This window comes from Acipenser ruthenus, chromosome 10 (assembly GCF_902713425.1).
Source record: "Acipenser ruthenus chromosome 10, fAciRut3.2 maternal haplotype, whole genome shotgun sequence".
NCBI classification, from domain to species: Eukaryota; Metazoa; Chordata; class Actinopteri; order Acipenseriformes; family Acipenseridae; genus Acipenser; species Acipenser ruthenus.
This window is the reverse complement of record NC_081198.1, coordinates 1031125-1053491: the sequence shown is the minus strand read 5'-3', so window position 1 is coordinate 1053491 and position 22367 is coordinate 1031125. Positions and strand designations below refer to the sequence as shown.

The 22367-nt window shown below is 43.2% G+C and overlaps 2 protein-coding genes across 4 annotated transcripts; both read left to right on the top strand.

Moving 5' to 3' along the window:
- The first annotated feature begins 41 nt into the window (after positions 1-41).
- LOC117400837 (leucine-rich repeat-containing protein 19-like) lies at positions 42-6839 on the top strand. Of its 2 annotated transcripts, none has more exons than XM_034001172.2 (5): positions 42-203; positions 1667-1778; positions 3490-4003; positions 4473-4610; positions 4869-6839. In XM_034001172.2, the coding sequence occupies exons 2-5, from the start codon at positions 1680-1682 to the stop codon at positions 5261-5263; spliced, it is 1146 nt and encodes a 381-aa protein (XP_033857063.1). In that variant the 5' UTR covers positions 42-203; positions 1667-1679; the 3' UTR covers positions 5264-6839. The 2 variants fall into 2 exon arrangements, with proteins under 2 accessions (XP_033857063.1, XP_033857055.1); XM_034001164.2 differs by having other exon boundaries at positions 3487-4003.
- Positions 6840-8407: 1568 nt separating this feature from the next.
- Positions 8408-21160, top strand: LOC117413143 (AP-1 complex subunit mu-1-like). Of its 2 annotated transcripts, none has more exons than XM_034021913.3 (12): positions 8408-8649; positions 10783-10939; positions 11433-11500; positions 12484-12614; positions 15491-15638; positions 16071-16197; positions 16949-17091; positions 17553-17624; positions 18244-18402; positions 19081-19206; positions 20054-20129; positions 20572-21160. In XM_034021913.3, exons 1-12 carry the CDS (start codon positions 8608-8610, stop codon positions 20592-20594), a joined length of 1272 nt encoding a protein of 423 aa, XP_033877804.1. In that variant the 5' UTR covers positions 8408-8607; the 3' UTR covers positions 20595-21160. The 2 variants fall into 2 exon arrangements, with proteins under 2 accessions (XP_033877804.1, XP_058887426.1); XM_059031443.1 differs by having other exon boundaries at positions 8620-8750.
- The last annotated feature ends 1207 nt before the right edge of the window (positions 21161-22367 follow it).

Genomic DNA, 22367 nt, shown 5'->3' with positions numbered 1-22367 from the left:
AAGCAGATTGTTAGCTTTGCTTCCTCACTGATGTAGTTACTCATTAACCCAACAGGTATGCCTCTGGTTTAGAATTACTCTACCTTTAACCTGGGCTCCATTTTAATATAAAATACAGCAACAACACAGCAGCTTTAAGAGAGAGAGAGACAACGCTGATTTAGCTTAACTAAATCACCCAAGGACCAGGGAAGTAAAACAAGGTAAACTACTTTCATATCTCCTCCTAGTAACTCCGATTGGACTGTGTTTTAGTATTGGTTAGTGTGCTAAAGGAAATATGTCCATACTGTAGCCTCAGATGGTCACCATGATACAGTATGTAGCCTTCAATCCCCTTCGATTTTGTCTTTTTAAACCCGCAATGTAAATTCTGATTTCATTAGTAGATAGGGCAAGCATTCAGTTACAGTGGAAAGAGTGAAAAGTGTATACATATTTAAAGAGAATGACAAAGCCTGCTTTGTGATAATCTGATAACTTAAGTGTATATAGATGGCTTTAACTATACACAGTGCAGTACTAATATACTGTATCATTTTAAATAATACAATACAAATAAAATAAATTGGTTTTCTCTTAAAATACACATTTCATGTGAAATATATCTGGCATTCAGTGCTTTTACTGAGAGTTCAAAGTGACTGTTTGACATTTGTTTGCGTTTGTCAAGGGAGCCTGTACTGTATGCTTGGTGACTCCCCTTGTGTTTCTGACGGACTCTTATAAAGAGGAAATTATACTGACATTTGTTTCGAGTGACCAGAAATGTCAACATGAGTCTTCCAGTAAAGTTGGAGTGACACGTGTAAAATGATGGTTATTACGGTAGGGAATGGACAGGAAAGGCATCTGTTACAGGATGATAATGGTGCCCGTGAGCTATCTGATTACCATAATGCCTGAAGAAAACTGTGTCACTGAAGAACAATTAGAGACTTCTTCATTGGGTTAAACCCAGGCTATAGGCCATCAATCACTTGATATAGCGACCCTTTGGAAATGCTGTTCTGCAGTGTCAGACAAACTCTTCAGCCCTCCGTCCACGTTGATAGGGCTCATTTCAAGGCACTGTTCTATAACAGAGCCTGACCCTTTGTTTAACTATAGGCAATGTTGAGCTCTGCACCAGTGCCTCCATAGTTACTTTTCTTAGTTACTTTAATCCCTCACAGGGTGTGAGTTGCAGGAGGTGCCAGACCGTGGTGCTGTGGGTTATGTACTAAAAGCTTACTTTCATGCAACCCGCAGAACTGTGGTGGCTCATTGAGGATGTGGAGAAACAAATTCAAGATCCTCTGATAATTATCTTGTGATCTCGACAAGTTCTCGTCCTCAAAGAACCACCGCACAAAACCAATTCTCAGTGCTAGTCTTATTATATACTACATCTGTTCAATGCGTGAATTTCATTTTCGAATTGGGCCCTTAGACATCTTAAAGGACCCCTGGAAGCGTGTGTGTTGTAATGAATCTCCTCCTAGCAGCTGATGAGTTAGTAACATTGGCATCAGCATGAGACATGACTTCTCCACTAAGAGCTGGCTCTTCAGTTGAATGGTAAAACATTCCTCCTTGAATCGTGTGGTGTGCGGTTCCAGTCCAGCCCTCATCTCTCCATTCAATTCAATGGGCTGATTCATTGCAGTGTGTTTTGTTTCCACAGGGATCAAGGAAGCATGAGAACCGCAGGCTGTATTCTGAGTTCTGTATTGTGTTGCTGGGGGACCATCCTTGCCGTGACACAGAATCCAAACTCCTGCTTTGTCACCAATGAGGTAGGGGAGTGGGAAGAAGGACTCTATAGGGATTCCCCAATAAGAGCTACAGAAACACAGACTACAGCAATGCACCGAGATAAGAGCTACAGAAACACAGACTACAGCAATGCACCGAGATAAGAGCTACAGAAACACAGACTACAGCAATGCACCGAGATAAGAACTAGAGAAACACAGACTACAGCAATGCACCGAGATAAGAGCTACAGAAACACAGACTACAGCAATGCACCGAGATAAGAGCTACAGAAACACAGACAACAGCAATGCACCGAGATAAGAGCTACAGAAACACAGACTACAGCAATGCACCGAGCAGAAACACAGACTACAGCAATGCACCGAGATAAGAGCTACAGAAACACAGACAACAGCAATGCACCGAGATAAGAACTAGAGAAACACAGACTACAGCAATGCACCGAGATAAGAGCTACAGAGACACAGACTACAGCAATGCACCGAGATAAGAGCTACAGAGACACAGACTACAGCAATGCACCGAGATAAGAACTAGAGAAACACAGACTACAGCAATGCACCGAGATAAGAGCTACAGAAACACAGACTACAGCAATGCACCGAGATAAGAGCTACAGAAACACAGACAACAGCAATGCACCGAGATAAGAGCTACAGAAACACAGACTACAGCAATGCACCGAGCAGAAACACAGACTACAGCAATGCACCGAGATAAGAGCTACAGAAACACAGACAACAGCAATGCACCGAGATAAGAACTAGAGAAACACAGACTACAGCAATGCACCGAGATAAGAGCTACAGAGACACAGACTACAGCAATGCACCGAGATAAGAGCTACAGAGACACAGACTACAGCAATGCACCGAGATAAGAACTAGAGAAACACAGACAACAGCAATGCACTGACATAAGACCTACAGAAACACAGACAACAGCAATGCGCTGAGAACACAGGAGCAGTAACACAAAGTATGTTAGTAGGTCAGCTGCCTAGTGCAGCAACAAGCTCGCTTGTGTTTACTAGCATGTAAAACTGAAATAACTTTCCTCAGATAAATAACGGCTTTGTTTTGCTCCTTTTCTGAACCTCAGAAGGCAGCTATTGGTAAAGTCGGGAGGCAGCACTAGTCCCTCACCACTGTATATATGTATGCTGCAGATATATGTACTTATACTGGAATATACATATATTATTAAATTGACTCTTGAATACAGGAGTTTATTAAAGCAAAAAAACAAAGAGCACCCACTGTGCTGCCTGCATTGTTTGTTTGCATGGGTAGAACAGAACTCCACTCCAGGCACATCCTGTCTGCGTTTGCTCTGTGTTTGTTTGTGGAGAGCCTCTTCCTGTTTCAGCTGGGATCATTGTCCAGCATAGCACTTTGCAATTGGTCTGAGAGCTTTGTGTAAAGATATAGAAATACAATGTGTGTCTGTGTGTTACTTGAGATTTAACATATCCAGGACCTTTAGCGGAGCTTAAAATCCTCAGCTTCTGTCTGCTGTTTAGGCTACTGTCTGGTACATCTATACTGCATATTCCGTGCATCATTGGCAGCCAATGTGTTTAATGCATGGAACCAGTATTTCTGGGTGTGAAGTCTGACTTCACCTTGTATATTTCTGACATCTGCTGGTCAAGGTTTAAAACTGCGGTCATAACAGTTACATACCCAGTTGCAAATTATTCATTAAATGTATCTCTTTTAAAAGCAGACGATCAACTGCAGTGAGAGGAATCTCAAGCTAATCCCTTCGACATTTATCAAGAACACAGTGACTACCATGGATCTATCTCACAACCAGCTGGACTTCTCCAGCCCTGAAAACCAAAGGAGTCTACATGGCCTTGGGTCTTTGATTTCCCTGAACCTTTCCAGCAACTACCTCCCCCTGCTGAACAGATCGACCTTCAGCAACCTCCGAAATCTGCAGATCCTGGATCTCAGCAACTGCAGCCTGAAGGAGATAAAGCCTGGGGCTTTCCAGGGCCTGTCTAACCTACAGACACTCATTCTCAGCAGGAACCAGCTCAGGGGCTCCCTCCCTCTGGCTCTCCTGGCGCTGAAGCTCCTAACATTGCTGGATTTGCAGAACAACAGCTTGGTCTCTGTTGACCCGCCATTCCTGGACTGGCTTGGGAAGGTGAAGGACGTGAAACTTCAAGGCAATGAGTGGAGGTGTCACTGTCCAAACAGCACCATCCAGCAGTGGGTCAACCAATCCGGAGGTGGGCATTTGTTTGTTTTTAGTCTTTTGTTGTGCATGCCACACCAGTGCTAATTCAGCAACCCAAAAGCCCACCATGCTGAGACAAGGCTGGTGCGTGCCACTGTTCTGCGTTATCAAAGGAAGCATTTAAACCTGTGACTGAATCTTCCAAATGGAAAGACGAGGTGCAGTGGTGTGTCCTCTCTTTCTCCGTAGTGTATAGAGAGACTGTCGTGCAAGGTGCAGTGGTGTGTCCTCTCAAACTGTCCTCTCTTTCTCTGCAGTGTATAGAGAGACTGTCGTGCGAGTTGCAGTGGTGTGTCCTCTCAAACTGTCCTCTCTTTCTCTGCAGTGTATAGAGAGACTGTCGTGCGAGGTGCAGTGGTGTGTCCTCTCAAGCTGTCCTCTCTTTCTCAGCAGTGTATAGAGAGACTGTCGTGCGAGGTGCAGTGGTGTGTCCTCTCAAGCTGTCCTCTCTTTCTCCACAGTGTCTGGGTTGAACTGCTCCTTAACTGATGACTCCACAAGCTTGAACATCGAGGCCTATCCGTGCAAGGAAAGTCTTTTTATGTCTCTCACTGCTGAGTACCGAGATACTATCCACTCCACAGGATCAAACAGTACCAGTAAGTCTGTTTCCATTCCCAGCATTCAGAGCTCACCAAACTAACCTCAGACTGTACCGAGGCCTTCAGCTACCAACATCTTCTGGAGTGGCCTCTTTAGGATTGTAATAAGACGCTTCGTGATGTGCATTACTGCAGCACAGCGAGTGGTACTTTCACAATGTGTCACTACTTCATTGATATTACTGCCAGGCCCATTTTAAAATCTACTTCCTTTTTTTACATAAAATCCAGGAACATCTCTCTGTTTTCCCATAGGTGTGCTACCAGGGGGCACCAGCAGTGTGCTACCAGGGGGCACCAGCAGCATGCCCAGCTGGAAGTACCTGGTGGCGGTGCTGGTGACGGCTATCGGCCTCTCCGTCCTGATCGCGCTGGCCGTGAAGTGCAAGCTCTTCAGCCGCTACCTGGCCAGCTACCGGCACACGCGGCTGTCCGACACCGATGCCTCCAGCCGGTACAGCCAGTACGACGCAGAGAGCATGTCCGGGCAGGGCGGGGCCCACGAGCCTGAGCTCGCCCCCGGCGACCTGGAGGATGACGATGGCTTCATTGAGGATAATTACATCCAGGCCAGCGAGAAACAGCGAGCCGAGCAAGAGGCAGGGGAGGAGGAGGAGGAGGAAGATGACTTCCAGTTTTCCATTGCATAAAGGGGGGGGGAGGGATGGTTACTGGGCAGCTGCCAAACAGGATTTGTTTTAAGGGTGACTTAAAGCTGTCCATAGGGACTGGAGACTCACTTCCACTCTAGATTACTGAACAATCTTATGAAGAAAATAATACAAATTGCTTTTTGTTTTTTAAACCAACAACAATATATTAAAACAAAGAAAATGCATACAAACATAAACTGGTGTTGGGTAACATTTTCCATGAAGTGTCTCTAATGACTGTGTATTTACATAGCATTTGCTTAGTAAATACATGTGTACTTACATATAATTACAATGTTATTATGCATGGTTACAATGTACTTAATTTGTATTTTTTTGCATGATACAACCCTAATCCTATCCCTAAACTCTAATTCTAAACCAAACCCTAACCCCACTAACCTTAACTCAAAGCTAATCCTAACCCCAAGCCATTTTCTGATACAATTGTGTACTTTATATATATATATATATATATATATATATATATATATATATATATATATATATACATATACCATGCAAAAAGATTTACCCGTTAAGTCCACTGTAACTCTGCATAATAACATTGTAACTGCGTGTAAGTACACATGTATTTACTAAGTAACTACGATGTCAATACACAGGAATTAGAGACATGTCATATAAAGTGTTACTGGTGGTTCTTTACCAGATTTCTTATGTTAAAGTGTTTCTTCACAAACACTCCATTGTGAATATTCCATTTGATCACGAGGAGCCTGATTGGTGAGCTCAATGGTATATGCTCTGATTACACCCATCACTCCACTGACCAATACAAGCACAACTTGGAAACATCTTGTGTTCATCCTGAAACTGATTATTGAACATTGGGAACTGTGGAATTACAGGGTGACACGGGCATTGACAAAGTGTGCTTTAACACTGTGTATCTACCGGGCTGTTGTGTTGAAATCAAATAAAACAACGCGGCACGAAGCTGAGATTTCCATTTAAAGCATTCCCTGAAAAATGGGGCTTTGACAACCTGATTCTCCATCAAGTTTATTTTATGTAATTTATTCATCACGGGAACAAGTTATTTTGTGTGCTTACGTTAATTGCTCTAGTTTAATAAGTAGCATAACAAAACAAACCGTTTCATATGGTTTAGAAATATTCGTGCAGTCGAGAGGTAGTCCTGTCTAATTTCTAAATATTCTGATTCAATTGAACAAAATGTTATAGAATTCTGTAAACTATGGTAAGTGCACAGTACACCATGAGAAAGCATGGGAAAGCTACATAAACACAGTGCTAAAATACAGCAGTAAGCTTTTATAAGGGTTATGTTATATTATTAAGAATGATTCATTCGTTACATTTACATTTTTACTAAAATATGTTACCAATCGGGCTCCATAAGCACCATGTAAAGATGTAAATTCGCTGTAATTAAAACCACCAAAACAATTATTTGTAGTGCTTTAATTATTAAATATACAGTAAATCAATGGGAGCAATGACACCACTAGGGGGTCGCTCTTAAACCTTTTCAGATGTAACTGAAGTATATTCTTTTGTTCACAAATAAACAACTTGTGAACAATAATTTGTCTTGTGATTTATTCTATTTTTTTGTATCTTATAATAAACTTGGTGCCATATAAATATTGTAAAATGTCTTGATTATTATTATTATTATTATTATTATTATTATTATTATTACAAATCTTATTACAAATGACTGGACTTGAGTGAGATGTTCTCAACACCAGCGTGCATGTGGAACAAAGCGGTTCGCGATTGTACAAAACAGAACATCACGAACCCATTACTCCATTACTGGGATGGAGTTCTGCACAGGACCGGGTCGCTGGTGCTGATCAGACTGATATACCGTTCAGAGTGACGCGCGAACAAACGGCTGCTTGGGTTTGTGTGGATCGCTCTTCTCCACAGAGTTAAAGCAGCGATCATCACAAACCCAAGCAGCTGTTTCTTCACTATGAATGGTAAATCATCCCGATCGACCGCAGCGACCCCTCCCCTGAGTGTCGGCCCCTGCTTTCTGTGAAGAGCTCTGTGTGAATACTCAGTTTGTGCAGCACTATACCAACGTTATGTATTTCTTTTACTTGATCACCCCCAGTTTATCACACACACACACACACACACACACACACACACACACACACACAGACACACACACAGACACACCGGCAACCCAGCGGGGTGCCACAGTGTATCACTGTATCAGATACCACTGCTACTATTGCTGTAATGCTGGTGGCTGGTGTTGTAATTCTGTCTTAGTCATTTCAGGGTGACACTGCGAACTGCCCCCCTCTCCATCGGCTTCACAATAGTTTAAGAGTAAATAGCTTTAAATACAATTGTAATCGTTTTGGATTTTTTAAATCAACGCAAACACAAAGCCCTGTGTAAGCAGATTTACAGAAAAATTAAACAAAAAATCAATATGCGCGGAAATAACCAGAGTGACTGAAAAGACAATAAATCCTAATGCAGGGGCGGCCACAGCTGGCTCTTCCGCGCCTGGTCTTTGTTTCAGCCGTGTTCTAAATGGTTTAATTGAACCAATTAAATAAACCTCCATCCAAACACTGATGTAGTTGATTATATCCATTTACCTATTAAACCTGGAGTGGAATATGTCACCAGACCGGGATTGGACGCCCCTGTCCTAATGGAACTTGTCTCGACCATTTGGAACCCACGGGTGAGCGCATTCCCCCACGCCCAGTGTTTTCGGTCACTTCAATGAATAACTCAGTTTCAATCGGGTTTCAGCTGTGTGTCTGTACCTGTAAACTACAGCTTAGCTGGCCACGTCATTTTGTTGCACAACTATATTATTCCCATCCCCAAGTTATTACAAGATTCTTTTTGGAACTGGACCACGCAATTAAAAAAAAAAGTTGTAAACAATTATAATAATTATTATTATTATTATTATTATTATTATTATTATTATTATTATTATTATTATTATTATTATTATTGTTATTATTATTAATCTAGTTTCACGTAGGACCTGCGCTATTTTATTATTTGTGTTTATTATTCTACTGCAGCTCGCTAAACACATACTGAGAAAATATGTGCCTGAACAGCCCGCGGGTACATATCGCTTGGTGTGGAAAGGTACAAACAAAACAAAACTGAAGCTCGCGGTCCCTCCTTTATGCTAATACGGGCTGTATGACAAGTTTGTGACGCTAGGAGACCCGGAAGAACGAGTCTGCATTTAATTGAAACTAAAACTGAAAAAGAAAAGAAAATCGGTAGAAAAGAGAGAAAAGTGTTGAGGTCATCGGGTTTGTATTATTCTAGCAGATCATCCATCCGCATCCAGCATGTCTGCGTCGGCAGTTTTTGTGCTGGATATCAAGGGGAAGGTAAGCCGTGCAGAAACTTTGTAGCGTTTGTCTTGGGGTTGGCATGCATACCTGACACCACACCGCCATCGGGGTCCGTCAAGAAGCGAGCAAAGCAACAGGTGACAACTGGAATAGTAAAAATGGGCCACGAAAGTCAGCTGGCGTGTCTGCAAGGCGTTTGTGTTCATAGACTAAAAGAAAAAAGAGGCGCGTGCAAATCTGTTAGATTATTCGGTAATAAATCCATTTGCTGATAACGTCACCAAGGTTAAAGGCAGACAAACACCTGTAATTGGTTGTTAGAGTTCTTATTTTGAGTTATATATAGATATCAACTTCGGTCAAAAGTACACTTGGAGTTAATCATTAACACATTATTATTATTATTATTATTATTATTATTATTATTATTATTATTATTATTATTATTATTGTTATCAACATGCATTGCTGAAGTAAAACTAGTTCTTCTGCATTTATTTTTTGTTTCAGTTTGGTCACAGAAAGATACTTCCTTTTTTCCATTGTAGGAATCACAGTGTTTCAATAAAAGAAAAACTACATTTGAATGAACAATAAACAAAGTCAATATTTTACAAGTGGGCTTAACCTGCTTCGTGTTCATCTTGTTACTTTACCCAGTAGCACTTCAGTGACTGCTCCTGGCTTTAATAATGACATACAACCCCAGGTACCTGCTTTTTGTTGAGTTTGCTTTGTTATGGAGCAGGTTTGTATTGTTTTGCTCGGTGCAGTTGGAGGTGTAGTGCAGCTATGGTTGATAAGGCATTTCTTTACCCTTGTTAGCGTCAGTACTGTTCTCAATGATACAGCATCTACTCTACTGACACTACAGCACAGCACTGGGGAAAGACAACACAATACTGGATAAGGTTTCCTTGGATAGGATTCTCATGGGAGGAAGTGTAGCCTAGTAACAAGCAGGTAGCCTAGTAACAAACAGGTAGCCTAGTAACAAGCAGGTAGCCTAGTAACAAACAGGTAGCCCAGTAACTGATCAAGCTCCAACACCTACACACATTGTAAGCAGTTCTACACACAGAACCAAACATATTCAGTTCTAACAAAAATATAATGGAATGTATTGACATGAAGAAATACAAATGCAGAGAGCTTCCTTAAATTCCCTTGATCCTCGGGTTCTAATTATTTTAAACGATTTAGCCTCCTAGTTAGAATAAAGCATCTCTGCCTCCATGCAATATGACACCTGTTTTGTTCAGAATGTTTTCTTGTTTTATACTTCATTTAACTCCGTCGCCTGCCTTTCAATTCATGGTGCTCTGAAGGACTGAATTTAAGGTTCTGATACTTCTGGACACTGTTACTGAAGTAGCCGTTAGCCATTGTAAAGTATAGCTGCTGTATGGCTGTGCCATGAACTTTGATTTAATTCAGGCCCCAGTGTTACAATGCAGCGCAGATTTCCTCCAGCGGAAAGGATGTCTGCAGCCAGTTTAGCAGCTTTCATGTGAAATGCCCTCAGGGTGTTTTCTAATCAGTACAGTATAGTACAGTATAGTATCCTAATGCCTGCTGTCATTGTGAGCACAATGAATGAATGCATGGCTGTATCTCTTCATGGAAAGCCCCAGGCAGCCCTCACAGTGCCTGTATTGTGTCTTCAGATGGATGTGTTACGCATGAATGGAGGTCCCGCTTATCAGGTCACCTGCCTACCCAGGTAATGAACCTCAGCAGTCAGGAAGACGTAATCTAACGGGACCCCATGCATATGCACCGGGCAGCGTTGTGTGATACACTGCTGTTACAGATTGTGCCACCTGCTGGTGGGATGAGGTGAGGTTAAAAGCTCTAAAACCACAAACACACTTGCGGTGTGCAGGGTCGCTGGCTCACGCCCAGCATCCACCCCAGATGCATATAGTTTATTCATCAGTTTATAAATAGGCTACTATACTGTACGTTACAAACTGAAAAGCATTGGTTAATGTTGTTAGTAAGCTTGGTGCTGTTACTGTTGATATATGATTAGGGCTTGTGGTTTAAGGTTTTATTTTTGATCACGTGATGTCCCTTTAAACATATTTTTGTCTGTCTGCCTGGCTGGCTATCCCGAGTGATTGATGGTCAGTGGCATGCATTAAACCCTCTGTCTGTCTGTCCCAGGTGCTGATCTCTCGGAATTACAAGGGGGATATCGACATGAATGAAATCGATCACTTCATGCCCATTCTGATGCAGAAGGAGGAGGAAGTTGATGTGTCTCCATTTGTGGCCCACGGGGCAGTGCACTTCCTGTGGATCAAGCACAGTAACCTGTACTGTATCCTTTCACAGAGAGGCTCCCGCACAGGCATTTACACAGTCATTTCTTACTGTTCATCTTGAAACAAAACAAAAAAAAAAGTGTTTTATATATACACTCAAATGCTTTCATGTCATTTTAATCAGACTGAGCAAAAATGTTTACAATAAACAAGTTGACCTTATCTGGAATTCACCTAACCCTAACCCTAGGCCTATACCTAACTCTAAACCCAACCCCAACTCTAACCCTAACCCCAACCCTAACCCTGACCTGAACCCTAATACGCAAACCCCAACTCTAACCCCAACCCCAACTCTAACCCTAACCCCTACCTAAACAAACCCTATCACTAATGTGTAGAACCCCAATCCTAAGCCTGATACAACAAGCATACTTTATATTTGCAACATGTAAATACTGCACAGCAGCTACCTGCAGTAAATCTTCTAATATTGTGAATTCTCATCAGCACTGTGTGGTCGATTCTTTCCTTACTGTTGATACACAGTGGTAGCAATGACTAAGAACAATGCCAACGCTGCCTTGGTCTTCGCCTTTCTCTATAAAATAGTGGAGGTAAGTGTCTAATGAAGCATCCTGTCAACACCTCACAAACCGTTTGAGATACTGACCATCACAATGGACACCATTGCCAGCTTGACCTCTGACCTGCTATAACTACCATATTGCAGACAGGTGATCTTGTGTTTCTCTTGCATGTAGACACAATGGGGCGTGTTTTCAAAACGTTTACTTAAAAGTAAATAACTCCTAAAACCTTTCCTCTTGTTGGCAGCATTAGCACTGGTGTCACTGTCCGTGTGTTGAATAACTGCCCACTTCTTGTCCTGTTTGTTCTGTCCAATGGTCTAGCTGTAATCAGACCATCTGACCCACAGTGCAGGACTATACAACACGTGAATAAATACAGGGAAGCCCCAGTGTCCATGTTCTGAGCTGTAGCATTAACTTGAAAAACCACTTAATCTCGCCAAGTCAAAGCAAAGGATCAAAGATTTCCATCCCAATGAAAGGTGGAGCAGTGATAGCCTGCTCACACTTCTGTGTGCTCTATTGATCTGAAGCCTTGATTATTTCTCTATTGATCTGAACCCTTGATTATCACTATTGATGGGGCAGTTTTGTAGGGATGTGATTATATTCTTCTGCTTTTGGGCTGCTTTCACAAGCAGGTTTGCGTGGGTGGGGTGGGGGGGCAGTTTTGTAGGGATTTGATTATATTGTGTTCCATTCTGTTCCTTGGTTTTGAATCTCTACCTCACAACCAACACAAGTTGAAACCGGGTTACAGCTTGACTGAGAAACTGTTAAGAGGCTGTGGGGTATCATTTCAAAGTGTTACAGGACCTCTGGTCTACATCGGAGGTATAGAGGTATAGCACCTGTATGATTGATATTAGTTTTTTTTTACCCTTTCCTTTGCTATCCTTCTGAATGTCTCTAAGTTGTGTTGGAATTAATCTCTGCTCCACCTTCACCCTCAGTCCATTCGGTTCACCAGTTATGTATTTAATGATGCCTGTGAAATTTGTTTCTAGGTTTTTAAAGAGTATTTCAAAGAGCTGGAAGAGGAGAGTATCCGGGATAACTTCGTAACCGTATACGAGCTCATGGATGAGGTGATGGATTTTGGATTTCCTCAAACAACAGACAGCCAGATCCTGCAGGAGTAAGTGTGCCTCCCATTAACAGGACACCTGGTGCAGGACTGTAACATGCTTCATTACATATACTGTAGCACATAGTGTAGGGCTCCCTGGTACAGACTTACCTTGGAGGTTTTGCACACAAATGTTACACTTTACAATATATTCCCCATGCTTTTACTATGCAAGAAGAATCGGGACCCAAGATACTCATCAATCACTAGAAATACTTAATGACAAACAGACCGGTGATGCTGTTTCAGTTTGTACAGATAGCATGGTAGAAGGAGCCAGGCAGACTGGTGATGCTGTTTCAGTTTGTACAGATAGCATGGTGGAAGGAGCCAGGCAGACTGGTGATGCTGTTTCAGTTTGTACAGATAGCATGGTAGAAGGAGCCAGGCAGACTGGTGATGCTGTTTCAGTTTGTACAGATAGCATGGTAGAAGGAGCCAGGCAGACTGGTGATGCTGTTTCAGTTTGTACAGATAGCATGGTAGAAGGAGCCAGGCAGACTGGTGATGCTGTTTCAGTTTGTACAGATAGCATGGTGGAAGGAGCCAGGCAGACTGGTGATGCTGTTTCAGTTTGTACAGATAGCATGGTAGAAGGAGTCTGGCAGACTGGTGATGCTGTTTCAGTTTGTACAGATAGCATGGTGGAAGGAGCCAGGCAGACTGGTGATGCTGTTTCAGTTTGTACAGATAGCATGGTGGAAGGAGCCAGGCAGACTGGTGATGCTGTTTCAGTTTGTACAGATAGCATGGTAGAAGGAGTCTGGCAGACCGGTGATGCTGTTTCAGTTTGTACAGATAGCATGGTGGAAGGAGCCAGGCAGACTGGTGATGCTGTTTCAGTTTGTACAGATAGCATGGTAGAAGGAGCCAGACAGACTGGTGATGCTGTTTCAGTTTGTACAGATAGCATGGTAGAAGGAGTCTGGCAGACTGGTGATGCTGTTTCAGTTTGTACAGATAGCATGGTGGAAGGAGCCAGGCAGACTGGTGATGCTGTTTCAGTTTGTACAGATAGCATGGTGGAAGGAGCCAGGCAGACTGGTGATGCTGTTTCAGTTTGTACAGATAGCATGGTAGAAGGAGCCAGGCAGACTGGTGATGCTGTTTCAGTTTGTACAGATAGCATGGTGGAAGGAGCCAGGCAGACTGGTGATGCTGTTTCAGTTTGTACAGATAGCATGGTAGAAGGAGCCAGACAGACTGGTGATGCTGTTTCAGTTTGTACAGATAGCATGGTAGAAGGAGTCTGGCAGACTGGTGATGCTGTTTCAGTTTGTACAGATAGCATGGTGGAAGGAGCCAGGCAGACTGGTGATGCTGTTTCAGTTTGTACAGATAGCATGGTGGAAGGAGCCAGGCAGACTGGTGATGCTGTTTCAGTTTGTACAGATAGCATGGTAGAAGGAGTCTGGCAGACTGGTGATGCTGTTTCAGTTTGTACAGATAGCATGGTGGAAGGAGCCAGGCAGACTGGTGATGCTGTTTCAGTTTGTACAGATAGCATGGTAGAAGGAGTCTGGCAGACTGGTGATGCTGTTTCAGTCTGTACAGATAGCATGGTAGAAGGAGCCAGGCAGACTGGTGATGCTGTTTCAGTTTGTACAGATAGTTTTCCTTTTTTTACAGTAGAGAATGTTGTTGTTTTTTTATGCAGTTGGTTTCATCTCCAGGGTCTTTTACGGAGTGGACTCATACATTTTTTTTTGTTAATAAATCTGAGTAAAGTTAAGAACCCGTCCCTCTGTGCTGGCACTCCACTGCAGAGCCCTAGTGAGTGCCTCCCTGTTCTCAATTGCAATTCAAATGAGCAGCACCCGCGTGGGGCTGCAGGTGGTGCTTTGAAGCGCTGAGGGTTATTCAGATGCTAATGCGCTTGTGTTCCTCTCATGTTCCGCACGCGTGCACACTGCCGCTCGTTTAACAGCAAAGGGGATCATTAAACAAAGCAGCAGCAGATTGGGTTGATTTTATTACTGAAGCTAGGTCACCTGGCCAGGGCTGGGAATGGGATACCAGAATTACATTAAGAACAATTAGGTTTCAAGAGCTTTCTTCGTGCATCAAAGGGCTTCAAAGGGCAAATGAATTTCCGAAGACAGTGCGTGATGATTGCCGGTGGGTGAAAGTGGCTGATTTCTCTCTCCTCTTTATCCACCCATCTTACTCTAGTAAGCAATTTGCAGCATTTGTTTTTGTAAAAGCAGAATCTACAATGCTACAAAGGTTAATTTGAAGGACTCTGAATTCCAAAGTTGTTTCTTACTAGTTTTGTAACACAAATGATGCAAACTTCATCTCAGCGTACACAGCTAAGCAGACATGCATACAGAACAGGAGGGCTTATATATCTTCTTTCAATTGCAGCAGCAGTTTGCACTTTGCAGTTGTTTTTTGATGTTATCCAATGCACTCATTAAGTCCCCTGACCCGTTTTTAAAAAGATCTGAGATGGCTTGCAATTTTGAGAGAAGCTCATGTAACAGAAAGCTAATACAGTGAGAAATTTATTTCCAAAGCAAACCATATCAGACAAGTGCTGTTGTGTACACAGCACTTACTGTAAGCAGCTGGGACACAGTTTGTGCCCCATGCTGGACTCTCATTACACTGGTCACTGTGAGAACCTCTGGAATGGGCTCCTGCAAGGCAAGGTTCTGTACAGTAAGGCCAACATGCTTGCTGGGCAAACGTAGCTTTGGAGACTGACTGCACCCTGCAGACTCGAATCACCTTCACGGAATGTGTGGGTCCCTTCAGGCATTGGTCAGGCAGGGACTCTACTCAAATCATTCTAGCTTATTCTTTCCAAGCATGTTTGTTAGCACTTCTTGCAGTCCACAGTCTGCACACAGCTCTCATGGTAGATCACTGTCCCTCTGCAGGTACATCACACAACGGGGGCACAAGCTGGAGGTGGGTGCCCCCCGGCCCCCAGCAACTGTAACCAACGCCGTCTCCTGGAGATCGGAGGGGATCAAATACCGGAAGAACGAAGTGTTTATGGACGTTATTGAGTCGGTCAATTTACTGGTAAGAAGAACACACAGAGCAGATGCAGCAGGAACGTGGGTTGAGATAGGCACAGACACTAAACCGACTCCTCAAGTCCTCTTCGGAGGGTAGTTTGTGCTGAATTCATCCGATGAGTGCAGCACTGAATGATTTCCCAGGCTCTTCAACCCATTTCCTGGAATTCATCAGCCTAGGAAATGAGACAGAACTTCCAAAAACACAGAGAAACTCCTCTAAACACATGCATGTACTGTACTGTGTGGCTTAGGCACTGTGATATTTACTGTTTATATTACTAGCAGTATGATCTGAGGACTGCCATTATATATATATATATATATATATATATATATATATATATATATATATATATATATATGTATGTTTAAGTAGAGCTTGTGTCCAGTGGGAGCTCTCTGTGACCTGGGGCTCTGTGTCCCTCCCTCTCAGGTGAGTGCGAGTGGCAGCGTGCTGCGCAGTGAGATCGTGGGCAGTGTCAAGATGAAGGTGGTCCTGTCAGGAATGCCAGAGCTGCGGCTGGGACTCAATGACAAGCTCCTCTTTCAGAACACCGGCAGTGAGTCGCACACACAGCAATACCAGGGTGCTCCCAGGGGCTTCACACGACTGCTTTACTGTAAACTGCTCACTTCAGAAAGAGAAGGGCCAAACCATAGTAAAGGAACAGCACAGACTGATAAATCACAGTGAAAGCACGGTGAAGCATAGGGTAGCATTGTCAATCCCAGAGAGGCATGGGAAAGCATTTAAAAAAAAAAAAAAAAAACATTGCAAACTATTATTATACTATTACTCTGATATATTGTTATATTAGGGACTGGGCAGACCATTACAGGAGGGCAGGGCACACAGGGTGCAGAACTGTGAGGGCTGCTAACACTCTATACCCAAGCATGGGCTGGCTCTTAAAGGGCTGCTGAACAGGAATAATGATCACCTCCTCAATAAACCTCCGGGCATTCTCTTACCCTGGTGCTGTATCCCTGTACATACACTGCTGCCGTTACTGGTGTAGTTTGAATGATTCTGTGCAGAAGGAGAGTCACAGGTCTCCCTGCTGGGATGAAGGAGTCCCACGCAGGGTCTCTCATCTCCAAAAGCAGAGTGTCCAGCTCAGGCAGCTCTTGGGAACATCAAGCCCTGGAGCTGCTTTGAATCTGGGTGGGAAATGTCACAGAGAAGGTGTTTCTTTTGAAGCAGGAGAAAGTGTATGCACAGAGCGTTTTAACCTATCAAGTGGTAGTGACTGCGGATAGTACGGGGTCAGAGGGTTAATGCACAGAAGCTCTGGTTTTGTTTTCACACAGGGGATAAGGGTAAGGCTGTGGAGCTGGAGGATGTGAAGTTCCACCAGTGTGTGCGGCTGTCCCGCTTTGAGAACGACCGCACCATCTCCTTCATCCCCCCCGACGGAGACTGTGAGCTGATGTCCTATCGACTCAACACGCATGTGAGTGCAGGCCACAGCTGCTGGGCCGGGGGGCAGTGCCAGTACCTACTGAACACAAACTCACTACCGTGCTTTTTGATTATATTACAGATTATACGCCAGCACAACCTTTACAGCCAATCAGATCGCTCTGTTACTGTAGGATATGTCAGGATGCACTACAGCGTTTGATTTTTTGTTGTGTACGAAATCACTACGGCAACTGTGCAGACTGCCGCAGAAGAAATCTAATTAAAAAGCAAAAAACATGTTTCTGTAAAGTAAAGGCGTATACTAGCAATGATTTGTTTTTAAGTGCAGTAAACTGGTTTATTCAGATTCAGAACCTTTACCTTTACCTCCTCGTGTACTACACCTAAATACAAGTATATCTAAGAACAAAACCAATTACCTGTGTGCAACGACTTGCCTGTCACCGACAGTATGAAGAAGATAAAGAAAATTATCCCTCCTGATTTCAGGTGAAACCTCTGATCTGGATTGAATCTGTCATTGAGAAATATTCCCACAGCCGAGTGGAGATCATGGTCAAGGTAAATATTCCCACAGCCGAGTGGAGAGCATGGTCAAGGTAAATATTCCCACAGCCGAGTGGAGATCATGGTCAAGGTAAATATTCCCACAGCCGAGTGGAGATCATGGTCAAGGTAAATATTCCCACAGCCGAGTGGAGAGCATGGTCAAGGGAAATATTCCCACAGCCGAGTGGAGAGCATGGTCAAGGTAAATATTCCCACAGCCGAGTGGAGAGCATGGTCAAGGTAAATATTCCCACAGCCGAGTGGAGAGCATGGTCAAGGTAAATATTCCCACAGCCGAGTGGAGAGCATGGTCAAGGGAAATATTCCCACAGCCGAGTGGAGAGCATGGTCAAGGGAAATATTCCCACAGCCGAGTGGAGAGCATGGTCAAGGTAAATATTCCCACAGCCGAGTGGAGAGCATGGTCAAGGGAAATATTCCCACAGCCGAGTGGAGAGCATGGTCAAGGTAAAGTTTGATTTGTTCATTTGTATGAATTTGGGGCGAGTCAAGTAATACAGTACAGTGATGAGATTGTCTCATGCATCCATGTTATTAAAGCAGTCTACCCCTCTGGAGCCATCCCTGTAGAAACTCCCCCTCCCTCCCATAACCCCTTGTACTCCTCAAGGCCAGGGGTCAGTTCAAGCAGAGATCGACGGCAAACAACGTGGAGATCACGGTTCCTGTGCCGAGTGACGCCGACTCTCCGAAATTCAAGGCATGCACCGGCAGCGCCAAATGGGTGCCGGAGAAGAACGCGGTCATCTGGACCATTAAATCATTTCCTGTGAGTACCGACCCCTCCTCTCTCCTGTCCAGCCATGCCTCGCGGACGTATGAGATACATCAGTAAGAAATAACCCCATGGGAAAGAATGGTCCGTTTCTTACATCAGTCAGGGGGGGCGTGCTAATGGTTACACTCTGGTGTACCAGCTGTACAAAGAGATCCATTGAAGCGGCAGGTAGTTTTAACCCTTTCATGCATGGCAACCTCATATAGGGACAGATGCAAAAGAAAACCTCTCTTGTAGTCTTTGTATCGGGACGTATGAAAGACACAAATGCATGATGAACTCATATGAGCCAGATGCCATTTTTCTCCCCATATAAAGGAATGAAAAAAAATCAATTAAAAATATATTTATTATGTGTCCAAAGAGACTGAAGCCGAAAGCGAATTTAAACGAGAGGGAAACGCATTCACAAAGATCACCATGATATTTCAGTGGTCAGGATGTTGTGCTGTGGTTCCTCTCTTTGCTTTTTATACGACAGTGTGCATTTGGCTGTTCTTTTTTGCTTGCTTCTTGTCTTTTATTCTTTGGACTGAAGCCCTTATATTTTACAATAAAGACTTTAGACCTGCCTGTAAACGCCCGTCTCAAAGAGCCTGTAAATGTTTTGCATTTATGGCTGTGTGTCATACAGCAGCAATAGAAATGAAACTTGGTTTGTCCCTACAGGGGGGTAAGGAGTACCTGATGCGGGCACACTTCGGTCTGCCCAGCGTGGACAGTGAAGAACTGGAGAGGAAGCCACCGATCACGGTCAAATTCGAGATTCCCTACTTCACTGTATCAGGGATTCAGGTCAGGAGGCGATCTCACTGTAACCAGATCAGCATACAGGGATGGGAATAAGACTCCCATTGCATAGCAGTGTCACCCATTCCAGGTTTTACTACAAGCTTGATTAGCCCCAGTGTGTGTAGGTCACAAGCTCAGGGGAGTTTTATTAAACTCATAGTGAAGCTAGGATTGGGTCACACTGCTGTGCAATGGGATAGTCTTATTTCTATCTCTGGTGTACATTGCCATCTTGATACAAAAACATCATATTCATTTGAAATGTTTGCAGCAGTACTGTAAAGTTATGGATGTACAAAATCTTTTTTGATATGTTATTTAGCCCCCCTATTTTACAGTGGTAGTGATACACAGCAAGTAGGGTTAGTACTACTGAGGTCCACACAAATAGTGTGATCCTTTCAGAAATGTCCTAAAACCCCATAACACTGCAGGGAACAGGACGCACGTGCTCAAACAGTGTTGCGATCCCGACTCCATCTGTGAGATGCAAACAACCGGGACATCCAAACCGAAAGGGTTTGTTGAAAGTTTAAACCCTCTTTAGAAATCTTCTATTCATCCAAAAGGTAACATTCGTAACATGACTACTGCAGTACTGCAACCAATTCATATTGTCCGTCTCTGTTGCAGTGATATAGTGTGGTTATCTAACCTGGGCTCAGGGTACGGTGCTGGCTGTGGTGTTGCTGTAGTAATCTGCATGGATGTGGAAGCATACGATTAGAAACTGGGATCTGTTAGTGTCCCGGGGAGGCATATTGAAATATTGCAACACCGTCTCAAAACAGGGACAGGTGGCAACCCTAGCTGCTAATCCTGGTTTTATTTTCTCTTCCTGCTTCCTCAGGTTCGCTACCTGAAGATCATTGAGAAGAGTGGATACCACGCCCTGCCCTGGGTCAGGTACATCACCCAGAGTGGAGGTAAGCCAGTCCGCTATTAAAACGCACAGGAAAAAGGGTGGGACTGGGGCTCCAACTCTGCTCTTAGACAGAACATGATTTACCCAGCGATCTCAAAACTTTAGAAGAAACAACTGAGATGCTCTTAGGAGCCCTTTATTCCATCACCCTCCGCAGTGATACAGATGCAAGGGGTTTTTATGGGTTATTACAGGGGTGGCCAACCCTGGTCCTGGAGCCAAAATCCTGCAGGTTTTCTGGGTATCTTTAAATCAACTATGGTTAAAGACATGGAACATTTTTTAGTATTGACCAAGGATGAAAATAATTGGTTCAATTAAGTAATTGAGAACTGTGGTGGAACGAAAACCAGAAGACCCTGCGGCTCTCCAGGACCAGGGCTGCCCCCCCGGTGTATGATAATGAATTTAAACAAGAGTTCTAAAACATTTTTCATTTGCAGATTACCAGCTTCGGACAAACTAAACTGTTCATTGAAGATGAATTTCACACCATCTTTACTGTGCAGACGAAGACCAAACAAGGGGAAATCAAACCAGACAATACAGACGATCCTTTTATGAAAGACGGCTTATTTATTATTGAAAATGTTAAGTGGGAGACAATTTGTGTTGAAATGCAATGCAACGCATGAAACATGAATCACTGTACCATGTAAACTGTGACAATAGGGTCAGGTCATATCATAGGCTGTTCTCATTTTATGAGGATGTTTAGCATATTTTAAAAACATTAAGTATAGTGTAACTATGCACAATAACATTGTAAGGATGTTTCAGAACACATGTATTTACTAAGTAACTACTATGTAAATGCACAGTAATTAGAGACACAGTGGAAAGTGTTACAGAAATAACATGGACAATAACTGACTGGGAACATTACAAAACATCCCAGCAGTTTAAATATGTGACCCGGATTGCGCTTTGATTCTACTTGGATCTGTACCGTCTCGGCTTGTTTTATTTCTTCTCACTTTGTATCTCTTATTTGGAGAGTGGGGTGTTTTCATTAAACTTCTTCTGATCAGACTGCTCTAGTGTATATGTCTAGTTTAGCTTCCTGCCAGCGGACCTGCTGCTGCGTTGCTGCTGTGAGCCTGTGTCAGTCGTGGTTCATCCTCGTAGGTCCAGTCTAATAAGACATGGCTCACGAGGGAAGTCATACATGCTACAAAGCTAAAGATTACTGAAGCTTTCTGTTTTTTACACATTTATTTATGTATTTAGTTTGTTGAGAAAAAAAGCTTTACAAAAATAAAGCGTTTTTAAAAAATAAAATATTTATTAACTATTAAAATAGTTAATAAATACATAGAATAAAATGTGATTTTTATGGCATGTATGGTGGCACAGTATAGTTAGTAAACAGACTTATTCACAGCACTTTCACAGTATTTACCTTCGCCTTCCTTACACACCAAGTTATCTACAAACCACAAGCACACCCTTACAAAAGCTTTCCACTGTATGTTTGGACGGTACGGTTTCATGATGCTTTATGGCAATACAAACCCAGTTCAGTCTGCTCTCTGATTTGAGGTGTCATTTAGAAGGAGTTGTAGCTGACTGCAGGGAGTGAGGCAGACCAGCAAGCAGATTATCTACTGAGTGCCTGTGAATGATATGCACCCAGGAGAGGAAGTGAGACCTCCTGCTGTGTACCATTGGAATGTTTGAGGAGGGATTGTTTTTAATTTGCCATTTTCATCCAAAGAGAGAGAGAGAGAGATTGCTGTGTTATTAATTTAGACAGACGGACACGTACACAGGTGCGGTGTGTTGAACAGTATTCTTGTCTATTCAGCCAAGAAAGCAAGGCTATTATTACATCCCTGGCATTGTCCAAACACGTGCAATTCAAAAGCAAACAAAAAAAGGGAAGTTATTGTTCCAAGAGGTTTCATGCCAGTTTTATGCAGTTAAAAATATGTTGTTCTTGAAATTTGTAGTGTGAGGGCTTGTGTATTAACTGTTGATGCCCAATAAACAGGTTCAGTAGGCTTCATTGGGAGCATGCGCCGTACAAGGTGTGCAGCTGTTTAGTCTCACTTGCAAGTCTCCCTCACAGATTTCAAACACATTATAACAAATACAAATGACTTCTTTTCTGTCCTGCAGTATCCTTGGTGGGCTTCGCTTCGAAAAAGGTTTCGTAAAGTTATGAACCTCCAACCTTTGATCTGTTGGAGAATGCCTTGGTAACAGCAAACATCTCTGTGCTGGAATCTTCAGTCGT